General features: G+C 40.7%; 1 protein-coding gene across 7 annotated transcripts in view; it reads right to left on the bottom strand.

The window, feature by feature from the left end:
* The window catches only part of WNK2 (WNK lysine deficient protein kinase 2), a 312,062-nt gene that overhangs the window by 144,538 nt on the left and 152,231 nt on the right, over positions 1–15,293 (bottom strand). For all 7 annotated transcript variants that reach the window (XM_040359295.1, XM_040359293.1, XM_040359294.1 and 4 more), the window contains exons 6-7: positions 4,502–4,590; positions 2,824–3,043 (exon numbers count right to left, since the gene is read on the bottom strand). In XM_040359295.1, the coding sequence (XP_040215229.1) occupies positions 2,824–3,043; positions 4,502–4,590 (309 nt within the window). The remainder of the gene's footprint in view (positions 1–2,823; positions 3,044–4,501; positions 4,591–15,293) is intronic.

The following is a 15,293-nucleotide window of genomic DNA, read 5'->3' as shown; positions in this document are numbered from 1 at the left end:
ATGAAGTATTTTTTGGAAATGTGTAAGGGTTTTTTGGGAATTTCATTAGTTCCTACTTTTCCTGTGATACACATATCTACATCAAAACACGGGCAAACAGACACACAGTTGAAATACCCATTTTGACGCTTCAAAAAGAGCTACAGCCAGTTTCCAATAAATATAATGGGTTTACAGCTCTGTACAATGCAACACATTCTGATTGGATTGCAGTGCTGCACCTTCCACTCTTGCAATCTGAATGCACGTTTACATGAGGCTCATACATAGACAGATCAAGGTGCCATTTTAAACTATAGATTACCATTTTTGAATACATAAATGTATTAAGAAAATATAATGCATGTATAATACACAACACAGTGGGGAAAATTATTATCTGATCCCCTGCAGATTTTGTACATTTGCCCTTACAAAGAAATGAAGGGTCTAGAATTGTTATCGTATGTGTATTTAAATGATGGAGACAGAATATCAACTACAAACCAATATATATATATATATATATATATATATATATATATATATATATATATATATATATATATATATATATATATATATATATATATATATACACACACACACACACATACATACATATATACACACACACATACATACATATTCTCCGAAAATATTGTATTATGGCCACTATATCGAGCTATAATTAAGTACTTATTTGATAAGCTCAATCTGGTGGTCATAATGCAGTATTTTCCAGATTCTTGCTATTCTTTTGAAGATCATCTGACCTAGAGAGAAAATAGCCTATTCAAATTAAATTTTGCCAGGATTTGCATAGAACAAATGTACTGTATTTGCTGGCGTATAAGACTACCTTTTACACTTAAAAAAAATGGCCAAAAAGCAGGGGTCGTCTTATACGCCGGGTCAGCTGCTCGGATGCCTGCTGGATGTGCGGTAATACTGTATGTAGCTTCGGCTACATACAGTATATACCGATTAGCCTATCCCAATGAGCGGTGTATTCAAATGAATACAGAGCCTGTTTGGATTAGGGTAACAATCTCTGCCAATCCGAGTGCCTTCATACAGTAGCCTGCTTGGATTGGCTTTGAGAGTCAGAGAAGCGTGGGCTGATGATGTTACAGCCTCTGCCAATCCAAGCAGGCTTTGTATTCATTAGTAGAATACATCGCTCGCCGTGATTGGCTTCAGCTCCAGCAAGAATGAAGAAGAATATGGCTTCAGAAGAAAGAAATATGAAGAATCGGAATAGGGGTCGTCTTACACGGATAATACAGGCAAAAAATCTTTAAAAAAAATGTAAAATTAGGGGGTCGTCTTATACGCCCGGTCGCCTTATACGCCGGCAAATACGGTACATACTGTTTTTACAGGACAATTAGATCAGATTTATTTATTTTTTAAATATATTCCTCAGTGTTAGATTATATGTGACGTTCAGGGGGAGGTTATAGGTTAGGTTTTTTTATATAAAAGTTTCTGAACCAGTTTGTCACTCCCTGGCTATTGTGCAGCATTCTGGCCAGTGAGGGAGAGAAATTCATTAGACAGAGTGGCAAATGCATCTTGCCAATACTGCTACTGGCAAAGTCTTATGCCGCGTACACACGATCGTTTTTCGGCATGAAAAAAACAACGTTTTTAAAAACGTAATTTAAAAATGACCGTGTGAGGGCTTCACATCGTTTTTCGGCTTCTGAAAAACGAAAAAAATAAATAAAAATTCAGACATTTGTTAACATTGTTTCAAAAAAATGACCCGCGCATGCTCAGAAGCAAGTTATGAGACGGGAGCGCTCGTTCTGGTAAAACTACCATTCATAATAGAGTAAACACATTCATCACGCTGTAACAGACAAAAAAGCGCGAATCGTCTTTTACTAACAAGGAATCAGCTAAAAGCAGCCCAAAGGCGAATAGAACTTCCCCTTTAGAGTGACGTCGTACGTCAACTTGCTTTGTTCATCATTTTTCAAAAACTATGGTGTGTGGGCAACATCGTTTTTAATGATGAATTTGTAAAAACTTCGTTTTTTTGGACATGCTGAAAAACGAAGTTTTTTTTTCATGCTGAAAAACGATCGTGTGTACACGTGCATTACTGACAGGGGAGTCAACAATGTGACATATTGGTCCAGGGAAAGTCAATAGCCAGAGGGGGTATGAACACGAACATGTGTTTTCTGCACCAAATCTACTTCAAATGAAAACTGCTGAGCATTAGGTGCTAGGACCTGATAAGTACCATCAACACATGGCATTGTGCACTAAACCGCTTTGTACTGGCGATTCCAGTAAAACATTAAAATGTATTCAAATCCTGCAAACCCTGTTTATTCTGCACAATTTCAATCATTAATCGATTGCCTGACACAGCTTCCACTGCAGTACCTTTGTATGGGATGAAAACACCAGCCTCTTACTGTCTACTTGTGCTGTACCTACATTATCTCCCAGCACAGAATCATCTTTTGTGTGTGATCAGAGGGAAGGATTGATCCCATTAATGACATCCTCTTCTTAGAATACACACTATTGATCCAATTAGAAAAAGCAATTTTCTTCTCTAGTAGTTAAACAATTTTTCAGGAATCTAATATTTGATCAGGTAAGTGCTGATGGAAATGTGTTCAATATTTAAGGAGGAACACAAAATGCATGGCCAGGTCCAATTTAGTCGTTTTGGCATAAAAAAACAAAAAAACAAGGGAAGAAGAATCAGTGATAGGTTCTACCAGCTTCCCTTGCATAGCCTGGATGGTCTGCGTGAAATATTATTCTACCATACAGGCCACATTGCAAATATTCTTCACATCAGTGTTACTAATTTACCATTTCCTGGGCAACATCCTCTGGAGTTTCCTTTTCCAGCTCAAAGGTAAACTCAATGGCTCCATTATCTTTGGGTTTTCCTTTCAATTTCTTGGGGTCTTCTACCCATAGTCTTAAGGCAATCGTGGATTTTCTGCCGTTGTCTTCCTCAGCCAATTCCACCCTTACCCCCGTGTCTTCAGCAAAGAAAGCATGGCTTAGTAAGTCTTTAATTTCATACCTGAAACATTAAAACCATGGTCAATCAATTCTATTGAATAGTGTCAGAATAGCTAAACTAAAAGATGGCTTCTTCATTCTTTAACCTCACAGCTAGCTTGGGAGTGCTCTGCATATTAGAATCCCCCACACTTAATAGGTAGGTGGAGAAAACCGAAATGAAAAATATGGGGGCTAATACACCTCCCCATATCTCCATAAAGAGTACATGTCACTTGCCCAATGCTACCACATAGGAGGCTCAGTAGCATTAAAGTTACGTGGGGAAAAAAAAAATGCATAGTATGCAAAGCCTCAACCCATACTGGGTATTGCCATGCATACGCAAGTGATGGAAATAATTCTAGATCTCTCCTGCATACAAAAAAATAAATCTTGGTTTACCTTTTTGCCTGCCCCATCTGTTATTTTCGCCTAGGTGAAAATTCAGTCCCCTGCACTGTGAAACCACTTTTAAAAAATCATCTCACATATTCCAGGATGCTTTACTTTTATTCACAGCAGCCAAATGAGGGTGGGCTTGCCGCATGTCATAAGGGACCGGGCTATCTCAACCAGGAAGAGGTTACTTGCACCCAATGACATCAGGCGCAAAGATGGTGGCATAAGACACAGTCTGCCAGTGGATCAGCAGGGCACATTTGAATCCACTGCGCACCAGAGTAAGCTGAATTGAGGACAACACTCATTTAGAGGCAAGGTGGGAAATAAAAACAAAGGTCATTTTGGGCAGACCAGAAGTGCTGCCTAAGTACCATCATTTTCCCCCCTTTCATGCATGCAGTTTGGCATGTTTGGTATCAGTTTATTCAACACAATCTTTTTTTTTTTTTGTGTACAAGAAAATTGAGGGTTATTTAGGGCTCGTGTCCACTATAGTTAATTTTTTTTGCAAAAAATTATAGATTTGATTGCACAAATATCGCATGACAAAAAATTGCAACTGACAATTTTTTTTTATTCTACAGGGCTTCAGCTTTAACACAAATATATAATGTTCTGGAAGATTTTTAATTTTCTAGCCACAAATAGATTTTAACATGTGTGCAAACAATGGATTTGTTTTTGTCTGGAGGTGAACTGGTTATATATAGCACAGCCATCCCACATCCAATTATGTGGCATCTATATCCAGTCAGATGTCTAAAATAGCAAACACTTCGAATGTTCAGCATTTTATTTCCTTGAGAGCTTATTTGTTCAAGAAAAATGCTTTAAAACAACAGTATTCTATTTACCAGCGCTGTCCAAGATTTAGCCGACTCACAGAAAATAAATTGTAAAGACCTGACCTGCATAAATGCAGCAGCAGGTCGATAAGAGAATCTCTCTATTGAGATCCTGGGCGAAGCGTTTCAGAGCTATAGCTGATTGGGCAAATATTCGCACAACAAACATGATTTGTAATTATCAGGCTGACATTTACATTACACAGATAATGCAGGGACCATCTTCTCACCTCTCCTCCTTGTTCTTACAAATGCATTCCCCAATTATCTCTTTGATTTCAGGGTCTGACACTTTCTCAAAGCTGGCTGGTTTCACCCCCTGAAAAGATAAGAGATAGAATTTCAATATATTCACTGCATTTGACCATTGAAATCAAGAGCGCTTAGTGGACTCAGAATTAATGTGCATACGCGGTTCCCAAAACGAAAGAGCAGAATGACTTCAGCAAGCACAAGAATAGTCTTTAGCACTTGCAGGATCCAATTCATGAAACAAAATGCATTTTCTGAATATGAGATTCATGCAGTGATAAAGCAAACTGTAAGATGTTAGAAAAAGAAGAAGCAAGCCTATCCAATAATATGTCTTCATACTGAGACACTACGCACCAAATAAGTGTTGAAATGAGGCTTACAGTTGCACTACAGACTAAGCCAATGGCTGAAATGGGGGTGAGGGTAATCAGGGCAGGAAACAGCAATAAGGAAATAAGGCCAAGTTCTAACCCATTCCCACACTGCTAAAAATGTGGGTCTCTGTGTCCTCATTAAAGAGATTTCCCCAGTAGGGAGGGACACAGGTAATGAAGGCTTTACCCTTCTTTACAGTAGCCATAACAATCTAAAAGGTTTTGGCTGGTTTGGCACTTTAAAAATAAAAGACAAGCATAGGCAATTTTCCTACTCTGCCTTGCACTAAAAGAAATGCATGAACTATATTTATACTCATTTAGGTGGATGCCGCATTGGATCGATGTCCCCTGCTGGCTCTGCATTGAGAAGCCGTGACTGTCAGTTACTAGCTCTATGCTGTCCCTCCAGTGCTCACAGGAGCACTGGGCTGTGGAGGGACGGGAGGTGCTGGCTCAGGCTCTCGGCAGATCGCTGAGAGGCCGACCCAGCTGCTGGTCCAGGCATCTGGGTGGATCCTGTCCATATAATAGTGAGCCTTCTATAGCCCACTGTTGGATGAAAATGGGTCTCAGGAGTGCAGAACTAAGTGCATTCCTGTGACCTACAGGAGAAGTACAGCCAATATAGCCTTGGCCCTACTTCTCCTTTAAAGTAGAACTCTATCCTTCCTCTCACGGCAATCGGACAACATGGCTAGTAAGGAGACAGCTGCTTGATACCCGGCATTGGTCTCCGCTCCAAGCACTTGCTTGAAACAAATGCCAGCAAGAGAAATGCAAAGGGAAGGGAGGCTGACATGCCATCCCCCATCACCATCACTCTATTCCTTCCTTGCAGCCTCTTGTCTCAGGCAAGTGCTTAAAGCCAAGACAAAGGGGCAGTTATCAAAGAGCCATCTCCTTGCTATTTGCAGTGTAATATAGTCATGGTGGGAGGGGCCCTCTTCCACCTCAAGCTCGGCTTACAAAGCACGTGGGAACATGGGACACAATACTACATGTACGTTGTCCCCTGGGGGAACACAGAAGAAAAAATAATCTTGAAGTTTCTAGGAGTCAAAAATTAACCTTTAATTCAGCCAATACTAGTAAGGTTGATGAACCGATCACTATGCGGTTAGATCAGAGACAAAATTAGCGCACAAAGTTCCAAAAGAAAATTATTATGCACTTACCTCTCCAACAAAAAGGGTTACAAGTGTTTATAGGACATGATTCGTGCAATGTTCATACATCATGTTCTATCTTCCCACCCTTCATTACAGGCTGTCAAATGCTGGTAATTAATGTGTACACAGAAGACAATTAGTCACCCTGTCAGATAGACTGAGATGATGGCTTCCCAAAGACAGGTAGAGGTCTTAACGAGAAGAATGGGCAAGGAGACATCCCCCTGTTCTAAAAACACTCCACAATATTGTGTTTTCGTGGCAGATGTGTAAATGCTGCAGTGAACACTCTGCTTCCTTTTCCACAGAATATAGAAGGGTTGTCCCTGCTGCAAAAAAAAAGCTAACTGTTAAATGTTTGTTATTGCTCCTAGGGAAGCTCTTGATGGCCCTTTCTTTGGCCAGTTGATACAGGTGATGCTTCACTTGGGTTGGGATTGGGCTGTACATGGTGACTATTTTTATCAATGCTCTGATGTTTGTGAAGCTAGGATTTATTCTAAGCAGTAATAGTGTGATACATAATAGTTGTTACAAAGCTGCATTCTGCTACCTGTACTTATATGATAATTTATTACTATATCAAAATATATAGGTTTTTAAAATATGCTATGTGAATAGAAATCTGTAGCAAATATAAAATTACCAGTTTACATCTGTGCAGTGCATAATTAGGTGCATTGCATTTTATGCTCATTACCATTGAACACGAGTTCTGCAAAAGATGCAGCGTGCAGGACTTTTGTTTAAGGCGCTGAACCTAAAATGCACAGGTTTGAATGGGGCCTAAATTAGGATATAAAGTAGCCGTTATTCCAATTTAGTTGTAACATTGAAAGTGTGCTTTAAAAAAAGCGAGAATAATTGTTCCAAGTACCCAATTATATAAAATGGAACTCAGCAGGTAGGTTGTTCCAAACATCTATCCAAAACTAATCACAGACCTTCTGTGGATTTAGGATGTATCAGTTGCTTCCATCTCAATATAATCCAAGGCAGGCTCAATAATGTTGAGATTAGAGCTTTGTAGGGGCCAAACCATCCCTTCCAGGACCCCTGGCTGTTATTTTCTCTGAAGATTGTTCTTTATAATTTAGCTGCGTGTTTGTGGTCACTGACTTGCTGCAGTATTACATGATGGATACTGCAGTATTACACAATGGGTATTTATCTGCCTGCATTTGTCAGAATTATCAGTCTTCTCAATGCTAACAAATCCCCAACTCCATGTGCAGCCCCAAACCTGCAAGGAACCTCCACCACACTTTACTGTTGCCTGCTGATGCTCATCATAGTCCTGTTCTCCAAGTCTTTGGTGAAGAAAACTGCCTTCTGTTTACAGCCAAATATCTGAAAACTCATCAGTCCATCAGGTTTAGACTCCTCACTCTAGAGCAGTGGTTCTCAACCTCAGTCCTTAAGTACCCCCAACGTGCCATGTTTTCAGGTTTTCCTTTACACCGCTGCTTTAAATCAATATCAATTACATGGTATTGATGAGAGCTATTTTATCTAAGAGAAGTTCCCAAAATATGGCCCGTTGGGGTACTTGAGGACTGAGTTGAAGAACCACTGCTCTAGAGTACCTAGTGTCATTTTTCTGCACACTAGTTCTTGTGTTTTCATGAGCAGACAAGTAGCTTGGTCTTGTTTTAATGTCAAAAAGGTATTGCTTTTCAGCTGCAAGTCTTCCATAATAATCTTCTGACTATTCTTCCAACTGTAGAGGTCCTGCCAGTTTCTGCCAAGTCTGAGCTGACAGTGCCCTTGGACATCTTGTGTCTTATATGTTGTCTTTACCGGTTTCCATGGTCAACCACTGTGTTTGACCCTCAACATTGCTGTTTTTTTGTGCTTTCGCAAGAGAGCTTTGACAGCACATCAGGAAATGCCCATCTTTCTTGAAATTTCTGCCTGTAACAGACCTTGTCCATGCAGTGTCTGGTTGCCGTATTCAGTCTCACCTTTGTGTAAAATGGATTACATTGAACGGTCTTCTGCAACCTCAACATTTAGTAGAGCATGGCTTTTCTTTATCTGGATTAATTCCTCCTACACAGCTGATCCTGTTTGAGCCATTATATATTTTACATAAATTTAATTTGGTTGATCACAATCAGGGATGAACTTGGACATATTCAGATCCTAGTCCGAATCCACCTGAGCTGCTCGCCACCAGTCATAAGCGGCCGATGGTTTCCCCAGCCTCTGCCACACGTGCAAAATGGCAGGTATAGCAAATAAAAAAGATTGATAATCTTCTATATCATACCTTTCAACTCTAAGATGGAAAAGGGACACTATTACTTTATACCTGCCACACTCCTATTTTGTAGACCACGAAGAAATGATTGCTTAAACCCACAAGTTTTTTTCCCAACATTACTTTTGCTTTAAACTGAATTATTTTGAAAGGCTAGTTTAGGAGATTAGGTGAAAGCTTTAGTGCAAAATAACATAATAATCTCATCATACATTTTTATATGGTTGCATAGACAACCATGGCCAAATGTTTTGAGAATGACACAAATATTAATTTTCACAAAGTCTGCTGCCTCAGTGGTTTTAAATTTTTTTGTCAGATGTTAGTATGGTATGCTGAAGTATAATTGCACGCATTTCATAAGTGTAAAAGGCTTGTATTGACAATTACATTAAAATGTATGCAAAAAGTCAATATTTGCAGTGTTAACCCTTTTTTCAAGACTTCTGCAATTCGCCTGGCATGCCATCATGCCGTTAATGGGCAGCTTATTCTTGCATAATCAATGCTTGGAGTTTGTGAGAATTTGTGTTTTTTTTTGTCCCCCAGCCTCTCCAGGATTGGCCACAAGTTCTCAATGGAATTAAGGTCTAGGGAGCTTCCTGGCCATGGACTCAAAATTTCAATGTTTTGTTCCCCAAACCACTTAATGGCAAGGTGCTCCATCATGCTGGAAAAGTATTGTTCCTTAAACTGTTCTTTGGTGGTTGGGAGAAGTCGCTCTTGGAGGATGTTTTTGTACTATTTTTTATTCATGGCTGTGTTCTCAGGAAAAATGTGAGTGAGCCCTCTTCCTTAGTTGAAGCAACCCCACACATGAATGGTTGCAGGATGTTTTACTGTTGGCATGACACAGGACTGATGGTAGCACTGCTTCTCCTTCGGAAAAGTTTTTTTCAGAATGCCCCAAATTGTCAAAAAGGTGATTTATTAGAGAGAGAAAAAGGATTTTACCCCAGCCCTCAGCAGGCCAATCTCTGTACTTTTTGCAGACCATCAGTCTGCCCCTGATGTTTTTCCTGGAGAGAAAATTACTTCTTTGCTGCCCTTCTTGACACCAGGCCATCCTCCAAACTTCATTGCCTTGCTGTGCACTCAGACATGTCTGCTGCCAATCCTGAGCAAGCTCTGCACTCGTGGTGTCCCAAACTCACAGCTGAATCAACTTTAGGAGTTGGTCCTAGCGCTTGCCAACTTCCTTGGGTGCCCTTAAGCCTTCTTTACAGCAAGTGAACCTCTCTCCTGATCTTGATGTTCCGATAAATGGTTGCTTTGGGTGCAATCTTAGTAGCAGCAATCTCCTTGTCTGTGAATCCCTTTTTGTGCAAAGCAATGATGACTGCACATGTTTCCTTGCAGGTAACCATGGTCAACAGAGAAAAAAACAATGATTTTAAGCACCATCCTCCTTTTAAAGCTTCCAGTCTGTTATTCTAATTCAATCAGCATTACAGAGTGTTTTTCAGCCTTGTCCTCGTCAACACTGACACCTGTGTTAACGAGAGAATCATTGACATGTCAGCTGGTCCTTTTGTGGCAGGGCCGAAATGCAATGGAAATTTTTTTTGGGGGATTAAGTGTCATAGCAAAGAGGGACATTGCAACTGCAATCACTTATAAGATTCTAGAGTATATGCAAATTGCCAACATAAAAACTGAGGCAGCAGACTTTGTGAAAATATATATTTGTGTCATTCTCAAAACCTTTGGCCAAGGCTGTACACTGACCAGCCATAGCATTAGGACCTTCTGCTATAACCTGTCGAGGCATGGACTCTAGACCTTGAAAAGGTATGCTGTGGTATCTGGTATCAAGATGTCAGTAGCGGATCCTTAAGTCCTATAAGTTATGGGGTCAGGACTTCCTGGATCTGATTTGTTTTTCCAGTACATCGCAACAATGCTCATTTATTTAATGTCAGATACTTATATAGCGCCGTCAATTTATGCATTGCTTTAAATATACATTGTACATTCACATCAGACCCTACCCTCAAGGAACTTACAATCTAAAGGTCCCCAACTCACATTCATACATACACATACTAGGGCCCATTTAGACAGGATCTAATTAACCTAACAACATGTCTTTGGAGTGTGAGAGAAAACCGGAGTACCCCAAGGAAATCCACGCAGGCACAGGGAGAACATGCAAACTTCAGGCAGGTGGTGAAGTGGTCAGGATTCGAACCAGCGACCCTTTTGCTGCTAAGTGCTATCCACTATACCACTGTGCCGCCCTAATTAGATGGAGATCTGGAGAATTGAGGCCAAGTCAACATCTTCTTAGTCTTTGTGGTGTTCCTCAAACCATTCTCGAATTCAGACCTGGCCACCTTCTTCCATTGCTCCATGGTACAGTTCTGATGCTCCCATGCCCATTGTAGATGTATTTGGATGTGGACACAGGTCAACATGTGCACCCTGATCAGTCTGCAGCTACACAGCTCTATATGCAACAAACTGCAATTCACCTGTTCTGTTCTAAAACCTTTCTATCTGAACCAGCATTACCTTTTCAGCAAACTGGCTACAGTAGCTCTTCTTTTGTATTGGACTACACGGGCCAGCCTTGACTCGCCACCTGCATTAACGCCCATGATCCTGTCCATGATACATCGATTTTCCTTCCTTGGACCACTTTTGGTAGGTGCTGTCCACTGCAGACTGGAAACATCCCACAAGAGCTGCCGTTTTGGAGGCGTTGCTCTTAAACAGTTGTCTAGCCATTACAATTTGGCCTTGTCAAAAACCTTATGCTTGCCCATTTTTTTCCTGCTTTCAACAAATAAACTTTAGGGACATGTTCACTTGCTGCTTAATATATTGCACCCACTTTCAGATTCCATTATAATGAGATAAGCAATGTTATTCGCTTTACAAGTCAGTGATCATAATGTTATGGCGATCAGTGTATGGCATAACAAGAAGAAAAAAAACTGTGGGAGGAAAGATGGACAAAATATCTGGTCACAAAAGAGATCAGGTCTTCAAATGAGGGACAACTGACTGCTATGATTAATCCATCTACAAAACAGCCACATGCAGTGGAAAGCCAAATAATCAGCGACGCTCTTAAAAACATAACTTCTTCTGCAGCTAGTAACTGTAAAAGGGAAATATATATAAAGTAAGCACAAACACATAGAAAGCTATCTGTTTTTACATAAAAAGCAAATGAAAAAATGGATTCCAAATCTGCGACCAAGTCAGAAACAGTGAAATAAATCAGATTATTTCAGCTTTATAGAGAATTCCCCCTTTTGTGTCGTATGGCGGTCGTCAGCAAGCGAGTGGAAAATCCTACACCTCACAGAAGAGAAACTCTTCACGCTTCAACAACCTGCAAATTGACCTTGATCAGCATGCAGCTCGTAGACACCAGTGCCACTGATCATTTGCAGATTGATCTCTATTTGTCCAACAGTTCAATGCAATCATTAGCTGCAGTCAGAAGCAGCACTGAACATATGTTTGCAGTGATTAATGTAAGAACTTCTCAAAATGACTAGAATACTTCAATTTAGTAACAATATCAGAATGACACAGGGTGATTTTCTAATATGAAGGAAAAGACAACTCAATCAGGTTCCAAGGTTGACAAGAGAGAAGACTGCTGAACTACTTTGTGTTAAAACCTACTGCCTGTGCTGTCCCTATGCCTCTATATGCCATCAAGACATGAAATATTTGTATTTTGTTCCTGAATGTGGCCACCCCATCAGCAAGCCCAACCAACTTTTCATTGTTGTGGATAGAGGGCGGCAGGTCTAGGCCAAGAGGTAGGCAGCAATGGGGCACAAAAGGGGCATGACCTGCAACCTTTGCTGCAGAGTACTTTACTGCTCATGGGGAAGGGGTCACGTTGGTCTTTTCACCATCATTGACAAATGACTTTGTACCTGCACTGGAGTTGGAAAGGCTTTGCTTATTTGCTTCATTGAAAATTTTTTGTATTCACATTTTCCCCGTGACAAGTGTTTCCCCAGAGAGGAGCCGAGAGAAAATTTGCAACGGGGACAACAGATATAGCAAGGCAAGACTAGAACCCCTGTGAACTTTTTATTTTTAAAAGCCTGTTGCAGTCAGTGTGTTGCGGTTCTGAGATTTCCCTTCACTTCCTGTCTGGTACAACCCATCTCCAGTAGAGGAAGTTAGAGCAAATCTCACAAACAGCACCCCAATCAGATACAAAAATAAATAAAAAATCTTGCTTTATAAAATTGTCCTGTCAGCATGACAAGTAAAAATGTCACCAACGTATCAGGACGCATATTAAAAATTATGTTAATGCTATAAGAAAATTTGCATATATTCACTTATAACCTTAAACCAGTTCAATAAATTATGCATGTAAATGCATCCATGCTTGCACAGTAAATAAGATTTGACATTTATATAAAAGTCTGCTGTGTAGCCTATTATTCGTGTTACTTACCATTTTAGTGTACAAAAGGTTGAACAGTGACAGCGAGCTGGCTTGAAGTCAACTGTTTTGGAAGAGATCACCCCTATCAGTTATAGATACAAACCTATCACCACCACAAGTAAAAAATCTTTTTATTCTTAAAAAAAGAGAAACACCTGCAAGCATGAAATACATATCTGAATCCTTTACCATTCACTAAACCATAAAAAAAAAAAAAAAAGATCATCTCTCTTAAATATTTATGTATTACTGCCCTTTAGAGTGCCATAGTTTGAAGCAATAATTTTCCAACTCACTTTAGCTGGGAAATGAGCCACGTGTAGAGACTAGGAAGTGTACCTTATATGCATGCCCGCCAGCCATCATGCCCACCATCACCATGAAGCCTCTTACCAGACGGATGTGATCCCCAATTACAGAGATCAACAGTGCATCGGGAGGCTCAAATCCTCAGCCCAAGTCTCCAAATCAGGTATGGTCAGCAGGGTCTCAGTATAAAAGCATCACTTACAGTAGTAATCCCCACAACTCCAAAGTGAACTTAGGTAGCCATCATACAGGGAAAAGGAATAAAGGATAATTGTCAATACCGCTAGTACATCTTTATTATTAAAACCACAAAAAGGGTACTTACATTGCTCAGGCAGATACAAGGCAATCAGATAGTGGATGGCCTCGCCAACAACCGGCATCAGAGGGCGTGAGGATGCCAAATGTTCGAGGCCCCGCCCAACGTGTTTCGAGTTACAGCGTGTCATCAGGGGAAACCGAAGCAAGAGCAACAACGCAAGTAACTTTTGTGGTTTTATTAAGGATGTACTAGTGGTATTGGTGCTATGCGAGTCCTTTATTCCTTTTCCCTGTATGATGGCTGAGTTCACAGTGGAGTTTTACGATTGTGGCGATTACTAAGTGATGCTTTTATACCGATACCCTGCTGACCATACTTACCCGATTTAGAGACTCTTGCTTAGCATTTGAGGCTCCCTATGCACTGCTGATCTCTGTAATTGGGGTGGGCACACATGTAAGGTACACTTCCTAGTCTTCACGTGGCTCATTTCTCAGTGGAATCTCTGCAGGACGATCTACCTCAATTTTTTCCACAAAGATGTTTTATCACAGTTCTTTTACAATGTGGACTGACCGTGGTTGTTTAATGTATAGTATCTCACAAAAAAGAGCACATCTCTCACATTTTTATAAAAATTGTATTATATCTTTTCATGTGATAACACTGAAGAAATGACACTTCGCTACAATGTAAAGTAGTGAGTGTACAGCTTGTATAACAGTGTAAACGTGCTGTCCCCTAAAAATAACACACAGCCATTAAATGTCTGGCAATAAAATGGTTAATTGGGCCAATTTGGAAATTTTCACCTAGGGGGTGTACTTACTTTTGTTGCCACCAGTTTAGACATTAATGGCTGTGAGAGAGAGAGAGAGAGAGAGAGAGAGAGAGAGAGAGAGAGAGAGAGAGAGAGAGAGAGAGACTTGTAAAGCGCAACACATGCGAACTGAATCGCCTCTGGGCGCTGTATCCATTTCATGGGTAAGGAACCCCTTGACCTCAGAAGAGATGGGTTTTAATCTTTCTCCTGAAGGCCAAGTGGTCCGACTCCAGTCGGATGGTGGTTGGTAGTGCATTCCACAGGCGAGGTCCCTGGACTGCAAATCTTCGATCTCCTTTGGACTTATATCTGTCCTTGGGTATCTGGAGGAGGTTTTGATTGGTGGATCGCAGAATGCGATTGGGGTTATGGGCTTTTATTTTTTCACATAGATATTGGGGGGCGTTGCCTTGAATACACTTATGTATTAGGCAGAGTGCCTTGAAAGTGATTCTGTCTTTTACCGGCAACCAATGAAGGGATCTCAGTGAAGGCGAGATTGATTCCCATGTTTTTTTCCCAGTCACTAGTCGAGCGGCCGTATTTTGAACGACTTGCAGACGAGTGATTTGGTATTTGGGGAGTCCTAGATAGAGGGCATTTGCATAGTCGAGTCTGGAATTGATGATTGTTCCCACCACGACTGCAATGTCCTCTTTCGGGATAAAGGGCGTGAGTCTGCGTAGTAGGCGCAGCAGATGGTGGGATCCGCTGACTACGGACCCTATTTGTGCATCCATTGTCATGTAGGTATCGAAAATGACTCCGAGACTTTTGACTTTGGTGCTAGGGGTGATAGTTTTACCCAGAATGGGTGGGGCAGTCCATGTTGACGCGGGGTGATTTTTCCGGTTAGCGTGAAACAGGAGAAGTTCTGTTTTCGAACCATTGAGTTTAAGATAACTGTTTGTCATCCAGTTATCTATTAGAGTGAGGCATTTTTCTAGTCCAAGAGAATGATCCTTTTTGTTGCAGATGCGGAAATACAGTTGTGTGTCGTCTGCATAGGAGTGGTAAAGTAACTTCTGGTTACTGATGATTTCAAAGAGAGGGCGAAGATAGATATTAAACAATACGGGCGATAAGGGAGATCCCTGAGGGACTCCGCATGACACCGTACGTTTTTCAGAAGTGA

The sequence above is a fragment of the Rana temporaria genome, chromosome 7 (genome assembly GCF_905171775.1).
Source record: "Rana temporaria chromosome 7, aRanTem1.1, whole genome shotgun sequence".
NCBI lineage: Eukaryota > Metazoa > Chordata > Amphibia > Anura > Ranidae > Rana > Rana temporaria.
This window is presented reverse-complemented; position numbering and strand designations above follow the sequence as displayed.